The sequence below is a fragment of the Planococcus citri genome, chromosome 4 (assembly GCF_950023065.1).
Source record: "Planococcus citri chromosome 4, ihPlaCitr1.1, whole genome shotgun sequence".
In the NCBI taxonomy this organism is placed as follows: domain Eukaryota; kingdom Metazoa; phylum Arthropoda; class Insecta; order Hemiptera; family Pseudococcidae; genus Planococcus; species Planococcus citri.
In genome coordinates, this window is record NC_088680.1 from 59,758,183 (window position 1) to 59,768,557 (window position 10,375).

Consider the following 10,375-nt stretch of genomic DNA (forward strand, 5'->3'; position numbering starts at 1 on the left):
CCAGAAGTAACTAGGTGTACAAAATCACTCAAATATGGGCACTGCTTGGTGGATCTGTCAGCAAAATGTCACCAGGGTATGAAATATGACTTTTCAATGTTCTGGTGAATCCTGCTGACTTCTGGTGAATCAGTCCTCAAGATTCACCAGAAGTCACAAAAAATCGCCATTCGAAAAAATTCAAAAAACAATCAAAGTTCATTTTTTCTCATGTGCCGAATTCGTATGTGTCATTAAGAGATGATTGCTACAATTATGTGTCGACACATCCCACTAGCTGTTGTTACTGAGCCTCATAAAATTGAAAATCACACTTCGATGTGAGAAAAAAATTCTTTCAATCAAAAACTATCCAGCTCCTGCGACCAGCAGGTTAAGCAAGCATGTATATAATTCTACATAGACTCACGTCGGTGTGAGTTGCACAGTTACTGGGCGAAATGATTTTTTTCTACCCCGGAACACCCACGGCGTACAGTGTTGAGTGTACAAATATTATATATATTGCATGCTGCATTGAACCTGTGAGAAATCTCCTATAATAACGTTATAAATGAGCCTGTGCAATATAGGTACTTGTGCTTGATAATTGTGTCTTACAAAATTATGAAACATGAAACAAGATGTTGTGTTGTGCGAATGCATTGCATTGATCAACGCTGCTAGGTAAATTTTAATTAAATTATTTTGCCAAATTGTTAAATAAATTATACATTACATAGGTATCAGGTATAAACATGAATAATAATAAGTATTAGATACTAAAATAAGCACACATAGGTATTAGGTAAGTAGGTATGTCTATCTGCCATTGCAAAACAAAAATTTGGAAACGATTTTTTGACTCCTTTGCCAGGGACCAGCAATAAGTAAGAACTCAAAAATACAAAAAACAAAAAAAACTAACTTGAATGTGCACACATTCAGATACTAAGTATTGAAATCTAACTACAATTAGATGATACGTGATGGACTAGACTGTGTTTCTGACGATATTTCTTGCCGCATAGGGCGCATTCAAAACGAAAGTCCTCAACATGTAACGTTTGTGCGCTGTCTTCATATTTAAATCGCTGGTTACATATGCGGCATTTGAAGTTTTTTTTTTATTATGTATTCGCATGTGGCAAACGATAGAATTCCTAAAGCTAAACTTTTTCCCGCAAACAGCACACTCAAAACAGCCGACTTCCGTGTGCTTATCTCGTTCGTGAAATATTTTATGGTGATTGTGCTTGTATCGTGTGTCACAAAACCTGCATTTATAGGGTTTCTCTTTGGAATGAGTTGCTTGATGTCTGAACAGGTCATGTTTTCTAATAAATGGTCTTTCACACTTTGAACACACGAATGGCTTCGAATGTTTTCGCTGGTGTTTTGTACAATCAGATTTATTGGAAAACGTTTCATCACAAATATTGCAACGATATGGAGGTGAATCCTGCATCAATACTCCTCGTACCTGCGGGAGAAAATGATTGAATTAATTTTGTGGTTGTTATCATTTTGCGATTTACAAGTAAGCTACTGGTGTACAGACTTTTTTTGGAACACTGTCCGAGGTTTGTATCCTGGTAGCTACGCTAAGGAGTTCTTTTTTCTTTTTTGCAGAACGAGTAATCGGGCCCTCGCCACCATTTTTTCGGCGTTTTGAACACCCAGCTGAAGGAGAGGCATGCCTATTGCGCTGAAGTGATCAACATAAATGTTGTGTTAAAAATGTAACTGTCCTAAAGCTAATTGAAACCATACCAGTTACTCTAACCTGGCTCACATTTAGCTCTTCATTACAGTTTGACTGTTGAGTTGTCACTTGCACTTGTTCCATCCGCAGTGTTTGCCCAACTTGTGCATTATCGAATTGTTCATTATTTGAATTGGCAGAGGTATCATTCGTACGCCTTTGGGAAAAATTGAAAAGTTATAAATGGGTCATTTCATACCAAATCGGCGGATTTTTGCACGAGTGGTCTTCGATTTTTTTCTAAATCAGATCATGTGTAGATGAGGTCATCAAAAGATGACAAATGACGCAAACCGCACATTTTTTCGATTTTTTTGGCGGAGCCGTGGGGATTCAAAGTTTTTTAAAATGGCCGAAAATGGAAAATTTCAGTTGCTTTTTTTTCAAATTATAGTACTTTGAGAGGGTAATCGACGAGTGATGCCAAAATCAGGGTTGCCTCTTTCAAAAACCTAAAAAAGTCGATTTAATAACTTATAATTTAAAACCATGATCTTGGCGAGTAGAAATTCTGAAAAATTCTTAGTTTTAGTCCTTTTTATGTCTTAGAATAACATACCTATCAAAAATTGAACTGGTATTTTTGTTCATTTTCGAGAAAAGAAATTATAAGTTTTACACCTATTTCAAAAATACCATCAGAAGCTTAAAAAATGAACATTTTTGAACTTTTGAGATATTTTACCAAATGTGTAGACTTGTAGACGTACATATTGTGAAAAAGATCCCCCTCCCCTCGCCAATTTGTCAACGAATTAACGAGAAATGTAATTTTTCGTGCTATAATAATTTTAAGAGGGAAACATATTTGTCATGGAGCCTGCATAAGGATCCATTGCACCCCCCCCCCCGTCAATCATCCAGGACAACTTTTTTCTTACAGGGGGAGTCCTAAGGAACAGTTCTAGCCCTTGTACTCAAAAAATAGTTGCCCCTACTTACAAAATGGCGGCCATTTTGATTGACAGGTAAGCCGAAATCGCAGCTTTTGCAACCAACAGAGGACTTGCACGCAATTTTTTATTTCGATTTTTGGTGAATTTTTGATAGTCAAATTTAGGCCAAAAATGGGGGAAAAATCAAAATTTTACCAAATTGACCAAGAAAGCTGAAATTTGGGATATACCCTATTTCTGACATGGCAAATGGATTGGAAACTGTTTTAACCCGTTTTGAGTAGTTCTGGAGCCTCCAGCAGAGTTTTGAAACTCGAAATTCTAACAAAATTTCGTCAAACGAGATGGAAAGCCGAAATTTACTCTACACTCCAATTTTAGCACACTCTGAAGACGACTTCAGGTGTGTTTGAGTCATTTTGGAGCCTCCAGTAATTTTTGAAAATTACTGGGGCCTCCAGTAGATTTTTGAAATTTGAATTAAGATGGATGGAAAGCCGAAATTAATTCTGCAAACTAATTTCAATACGACCAGCTTGTACTTTTTAAATTTAAATTTTCTAAAAACCACCTTACAATCTTTAAAAAAGTCGCTGGAGGCTCCAAAACGACGAAATCCACCAGCAGTCGACTTCGTAACGTATTAAAGATTAGTTTGCAGAGTAAATTTTGGCTTTCCAACTCCATTTCATAAAACGTTGTGGGAATTTCAAGTTTCAAAAATCTGGTGGAGACTCCAGTAATTTTTAAAAAGTCGTTGGAGGCTCCAAAATGACTTAAACTCACTTGAAGTCGTCTTCAGAGTGTGTTAAAATTGGAGTGTAGAGTAAATTTCGGCTTTCCATCTCCGTTTGATGAAATTTTGGGTAAATTTCAAGTTTCAAAAATCTACTGGAGGCTCCAGTAATTTTAAGAAAGACGCTGGAGGCTCCAAAACGACTTGAAATCCACCTGTAGTTTACTTCGTAGCGTATTAAAATTAGTTTGCAGAATGAATTTCGGATGAAATTTTGGGAAATTTCAAGTTTCAAAAATCTACTGGAGGCTCCAGTGATTTTCAAAAAGTCACTGGAGGCTCCAAAACGACTTGAAATCCACCTGTAGTTGACTTCGTAGCGTATTAAAATCAGTTTGCAGAATGAATTTCGGATGAAATTTTGGGAAATTGTGGTGGGGCTTCAAAGTTCTCCAAAATGGCCGAAAATGGAAAATTTCAGTTGCAAATTTCTGACCTGAAGTCGTCTTCAGAGGGTGTTAAAATTGGAGTGCAGAGAAAATTTCGGCTTTCCATCTCCGTTCAAGTTCAAAATTCTGTACCTACCACGTATAACCGGAGAAATTTGCAACTGAAATTTTCCATTTTCGGCCATTTAGGAGAACTTTGAAGCCCCACCACGGCTCCGCCAAAAAAATCTGACAAAATTCCCGGTTTGCGTCATTCGTCATCGTTTGATGACCTCTACACATGATCTGATTTTGAAAAAAAAATTGAAGACACCTCGTGCAAAAATCCGCCTATTTGGCGTGGAATGACCCAAAATGTAATTTATTACAAAGCTGCGACTTTCAATTCGTATAAAGCTACGTATTTTTCTGAGTAGAATTATTCATTTATATGTATCGCTTACAATTGACATTTAATTTGAGGACTGACTGAAATACCACTGACAACTTCACCGTCGTCGTTCGCTTTCGTCGGATTCGAGAAATAGTTCGGTAAATCTTTCAAGGCGGGATCTAGAAAACGATTTGGTGAGAATTTTAAAATGAAGTACATACATATACCTAATATGGAATCATACGAGTCGTCAGTCGAGTTTTTCATACATTTTTTTTTTGAAACAAAATCATTCTATAATTTACCGTGCACAAGGAACTTACTCACCCTCTTCAGAACGTTGTTGAGATTGTGCTTCTGCGTGGCAACCACCTTCATCCTTCAATTTTTGTGGCGAGGGGGTATTCAAATTTGTAAATTTATTATCTTCGTCAACATCTTCCACATACGCTTCTGAGAAATAAAAATACAAATTAGGTACAATTAGATAGGTGCATAGAAGCTTATATGTATCCTGGAGCCTACATTTTAGAAATGAAAGAATCGTTTACACATTACCAGAACTACTTTATTTGGCGTTGAATCAAGAGATGTATGAACTTTATATTCAATAGGTAGATATTAGATAATAGGTACGAGTATCTATCTACATAGGTACTAACTTCGTTCAGAACATTGTTCAGGTGCTGTATCCGTATCATGACTGAAATTTGTTTTACTAACGTCTTCGACAATATTTTGAGCAGTTTCTACGAGCGCAACTGAAAAATAAAATTATTCCTATGAGCCCAAAGTAGTTTTCCCGTCATTTGATTTTGCGTTTTAATTACTACTACATAGGTAAATGGTGCCCAAAAGAGAAAGTCAGTTTCACTAAAAATGAAAATTCTGTGAAATTACCAACCTTCATCATCAAACTGTTCAAGTTGTTCCTCCGAATTATGATGATCGTCGCTCGATATTTCTAAGGGAAGCATAAATGGCCTTGGAGAGTAATAATCTTCAGTAAACCTTTCAATAAATTCAACGAGCGCAGCTGAAAAACAAAAATGTATTTACGTATAAAATGTATAGGCATACCAATTCGGTCCAAACCAAGTAATTTTGTCATCTCATTTTTTGGACGAGGGGGGGGGGGGGAAATCAACTTTTCCTGATGGGATAGAACCTAAAAAACTATGTCATTTAAGTATTCATTTGTTGTTTTTTTTTAAACTTGGAATTCAGTGATTGAAATTTATGTCTGGAATGTAGTTAGAGGTACCTATTTCGAGTAGGTAAACGATGTACGTATATTTCAAAAAAAGTACTTAGTCTCGAGATGAAGAAAAAAGGCCCTTCCTCTCAAGGAAGGACACAAAATGTTGAAGAAATTATAAGAATTTTTGCCATGTTAAAACAATTGTCGAGGGCGGATTCTCAACCGCATCCCCTCCACTCTTAAAAACGGTACTGTCTTAATTATATGTAGATACGTATTTTCTTTTGAAACAAAAACATATACTTGATAATGAATTAGGTAGGTACCTTGTGTTAAGTTTCCACTACCACCTTCTTCAGAAAATTTTTCAAGTGGTCCCTCCGACGTATGAAGGTCAACGTTCGATATTTCTGGGGAAGGCACACTCGAATCTGTAGCGTAAACATCTTCATCTTCGGCAATCTTTTGGTCGGATTCTACGAGAGCAACTGAAAAACAGAAATAGGAACAATTAAGCATAAGGGTAAACTCGAAGATGCTATTAAACTACGAGTATTATACAAGTCTCGTGTGGGGACGAAACCAAGGTGTGGCAGGGGTAGCTCCCCCCTCCAATAAGCACCCAGAAAGTTGGAAAAATTGACAAATTCGTTTTGTTTGAAGTTAGCGAAGTTGACATTGCTAAAAAGTTACGAAATAATTCAACACATTAAATCATTATAAACAATTTACGAGAATTTCCAACTTTTTAGAATCGCTTGAAAAGTGCCAACTGACGACCTTGAGTGAAATTTTTCAGAAGAAATGTAAAATTGACAACAAAAATAGTCAAATTGTCATGATTTTTACGCGTTACTTACGCAAAATTGTTCAAAAAAAAAATTGTAAGATTGACCAAAACTTGGAAGATTGTTGAAAAAATTATACCATACAAAATTGAAAGTAATAATGTTTTGAAAATTCAAAAAATCAGACAAATGTTGAAACAGGAAACCTAATATTATGAATTTTAAAGTTTCAAAAACTCCAATAGTGGAAAAAATGACTTCTTATTTTTAAAAATACGTAAGGTAGGTACCTACCTACTCTTATTCCAAATTGAAATTTCTAACAAACTGCCATTCAGATTTGAAAAATATTCAACGCAAAATAAACTTGAATACGTAAGTCGTAATTGAAATTTGAAAAAAAAATGCTTCTCTTTGGTAAGTACAAAGTCGCACAATATGCTCTATTTCTATCTTTACTGAATGTAAAGTAAATACCTACTGACCTTTTTTAGAGTGCTGCTCAGATGGTTGTGTATTTGTGTTACAAGGATCATCGGTCGACTTTTCTGGCAATAAGGTGGTCAAACTTTGGTTCTGGTGAGTACCTTCTACGCCATTTTTGGCAGGTTGAGCAGAGCCAACTGGAACACATATATGCATCAAGTTAAATACAATTCGTAAAATTTCTAAACGTTACAGATAAAAGAAAATTGGAAGCGTTAAGTATAGTTTAGTAGGTGCACCCTGTTGTGATCTTTCGAACACAAAATCATAAATCCCTAAGATTAAAACTCAACGATGGAAATTTCAAAAAAAAAACAAAAATTTAGAAAAAATTCTGTTAAAATTTACCAGGTTGAAAAATCAAGAAACCCCTCCCCCCCAAAAAAAAATTGAAATAAAACCATCAAGCCTCTTGAAGTCCAAAAATAAACTCAAAAAAATCTGTAAAAATGAAAATTCCACAAAAATTAAAACAGAAAAGATTACTACAATTTTGGGCAAAAGTAGAAGAATACCTATGTTTAAGAAATCACAAAAATTAAAGAAAAAAGGTTTCGCCGAAATTAAGAACAAAAAAGGCAGAAAAATGGATCAATAAAATTCAAAACAAAATCATGGAAATTATGAAAATGAAAAACTCTTGAAAATTAGTTGTGGAGAAATCACTGAGAATTCTGAACAGAGAACTTATTAGAATTAAAAACATAAATTCGGAAAAAAATCAAAAAAATGTAGAAAAAGATCATCAAAAAATGTCAAGCTAAACTCACGAGGATTCTGAATGAAAAATTATTCGAACTTTTCGTAACTGTGAGGGAAGGTGAAAGCGGAGAGGGATCACGATTGAAAGATATAAAGATGCAGAAAAACCCACCACAAAAAGTGAAAATGGAAAAAACAAACTTGGAAGAAGAAAAATCACAATTCCATAAACACGTAAGCAAAAAATCACTACCTAGTTTTTTAATGCAAGAGAATAAAAAAAAAACTGTTGAAATAAAATTTTAAAAAATCAGTCAAAATTTAGAACAAAACTAATTTTGTGAAAATTCAAAGTAAAAAAGTCTGTCAAAACTGGAGATACTTTACCAAAAGTTTGAAGAGAAAAAAAATTGAAATTCTGGGGAAATCATCGAAAAACTGAAAAAAAAGAACTCACGAAAATTCAAACAAATAATACCCGTCAGAATTTGGAAAAATGTACAAAAAATCAAACTCACCGAATCGGTGAAGAAAAACACCTCACGAAATTCATGAAATAATCTCGAGAACCTAAAGTAATAAAATTCAGAAGAAGTTCAGGTGAAAAAAATTTCATCAAAATTCGGAACAAAATTATGGAAAATTATTTTGGAAAAGAATCACCAAAATTCAAGATGTAAAAATCAATCAAAACAGGAGAAAATACTCTAAAAACCATCGAGTAGGTGATTCAAAAATAATAAATACAAATACCCACCGCAATTTTCGAGGATACAAGCTGACTTTTCCCACCCCTGTATCTATGTAGTTCTAGCTGAAAGGTGCTAATAAGCCCACTGTACGTATTCTCAATTCGCCCTGAAGTGGGCGAATAAGCGAGAGAATTCAAAATTTCAAAATTATTATTCCTAAATATACCTACTACGAACTCTTTTAACAGAAAATATGTAGGTATATTCGGAGAATTTCTCACATCCTTGCAAGACTGAGTAATTGAACGAATAAAATTATCGGATCATGGAACTCGAAAAATAAAAGAATCTTATGGCAACATACCAAAGCATCTCTCGTCCAGTCGTTCGATTATTTTTCTGAATTCGGCAACAGTATCTTCGAGATGAGAACATTGTGATCTTAATCTGAAAATTTCGGATCGAAAATATTTATTTGTTTGCTGTCGACTCAGCTCAACTTTGAGTTTTCTCTTCAACGTCAATTTTTTTGCCTTTGGAGGAACGTCATCGTCATGATTATTCGTGATATCTCTAGAATAACTGCGGAATAGCTCATTTAAAGCATTGGAGGTAGTGTTGCCTAAATAAAAAGCAAAATTATTAAATTATCATATTCGTCAAAGACGATAGTAAGTGTACCAAAGTATGATGGAAATCTTATGTATCTTACTTAGAAAGACGGGGCTGTGAATCGCACTTTTCGATGTATTTTTATTCAGCATTGGGTTGGAAAAGTTGATGAAATTTTCACTAGATTGGGAACTGTTGTCAATCGAAGGTGCGAAACCACGTACAAGTTTTGATTGCAATGTTGGAACACTCGTCGGTATCAATAATTTACGTTGAATTGAGATTCGATAGTCGTCAGTTTTAAAGTGTCGGTCACAAAGGCGAAAATGCGGTTTTATCTTGTCAAAGGGCAAGTCGCAGAAGGTAGCCCACTGCTGTCGGGTGTCAACATCACTTGGAAAACTAGAATTATTTTAAAACATGTCAAAAATTGAATCCTTGCCTTTTTGACGTGGTACTTATAATTATTTGAATCTATAGATAGGTACATCAGTTCATGTGCTTAGACAAAGTACCCCTTACTTACCTAAAAAATTCGTTGGCTGAGACAAATCCACATACAACGCATAAGTCTTTCTCTCTATTAAATAGCTCTTCAATTTCGGTTTCATTTTCGTAAAGCTCACTGAAATTAGGTATGCGTTGTTAGAACAACCGATCCGAATGAAACATAAAAAAAGCGATCGTTTTTCTACCAAATTTACTTACTTTTTACGATGCAAAGAAATTATCGAAATAAAATATTGAATAATAATAGTTTTTTAATTAGGTTCACATACCTTCTAAGACCAGATGGACGAGCATCATCTCTGAACTGCCCCAAGTTATAGTTTGTAAACTGATGTGAGGCAGAATGACAACAGCCGATGGTATGCACTCGTCTCGCGGATTCCTCTTTCGAAAAACTATTCAATAAATTCATATTGATGAAACATGAAAACTCCGATAAAATTACACAACGATTCTACTTTGTTTCAAATTAACGTCATCCGAACAATCATTTTTCACTACTGAATGAATTGCACTGAATGCACACAGCCTCTTACTCAACTTATCGTTCAAGAAATTACGCGTAGATACGTTTACAAAAAAAGACGTTGTCTGTATCACCTATGCAACCACAATGCAATCACTCTTTGAAGATTTAGAACAACATTTTTCATTCACGGGCTGATTATTACAGTGATAAGAACATGGTATCAATTCATCTAGGTACCTAAACCAAACCTACCTACTCGTAATTATGCACACTAAACGCGATGCAGTGCGCAATTCACAACCGGTTCTCTTTGAACGTCTGAATTCGCAAACTTACCCTTAAAATGATACGTACATTCGAAAAAAAAACCTCGTTCTGTATAGGCACTAGGCAGGTACTAACGTGAAAAGTTGGGAAACATTGAATCTGTCTCAAAAAATATTTAGTCCAGTCATTTTAGCAAAATTATTAGTCGAACCTCGAAAAAATTGGGGGCAAGCTGAATTTCACATTATTTGTTCAAATTGGTCTCTAAAACAACCCATCAAAAGTTGCACCCCCCAACTTGCCGGCTACCCCCGCAAGAGGTCATTAACCTTTGCCGATACAGGTTTTTCGGCTGTATCGCCAAAATGAAGGGTCCGAGAGGAAAAATGTTCGAACAAAAATTGTTCTACGCTAAATTTCCTATCAGCATGACCAGTCCAGCTTTTCCCA

At 35.2% G+C, this 10,375-nt stretch overlaps 1 protein-coding gene across 2 annotated transcripts; it reads right to left on the minus strand.

The window, feature by feature from the left end:
* Window positions 1-626: 626 nt before the first annotated feature.
* Window positions 627-9,980, minus strand: LOC135843334 (zinc finger and SCAN domain-containing protein 21-like). Of its 2 annotated transcripts, none has more exons than XM_065361176.1 (13): window positions 9,459-9,980; window positions 9,206-9,304; window positions 8,780-9,081; window positions 8,432-8,689; window positions 6,673-6,810; window positions 5,726-5,887; window positions 5,103-5,234; window positions 4,861-4,959; window positions 4,526-4,651; window positions 4,269-4,377; window positions 1,775-1,901; window positions 1,541-1,687; window positions 627-1,462 (listed from the first exon to the last, which is right to left on the minus strand). In XM_065361176.1, the coding sequence occupies exons 1-13, from the start codon at window positions 9,599-9,601 to the stop codon at window positions 974-976; spliced, it is 2,331 nt and encodes a 776-aa protein (XP_065217248.1). In that variant the 5' UTR covers window positions 9,602-9,980; the 3' UTR covers window positions 627-973. The 2 variants fall into 2 exon arrangements, with proteins under 2 accessions (XP_065217248.1, XP_065217247.1); XM_065361175.1 differs by having other exon boundaries at window positions 1,766-1,901; window positions 9,459-9,976.
* Between the last annotated feature and the right edge of the window lie 395 nt (window positions 9,981-10,375).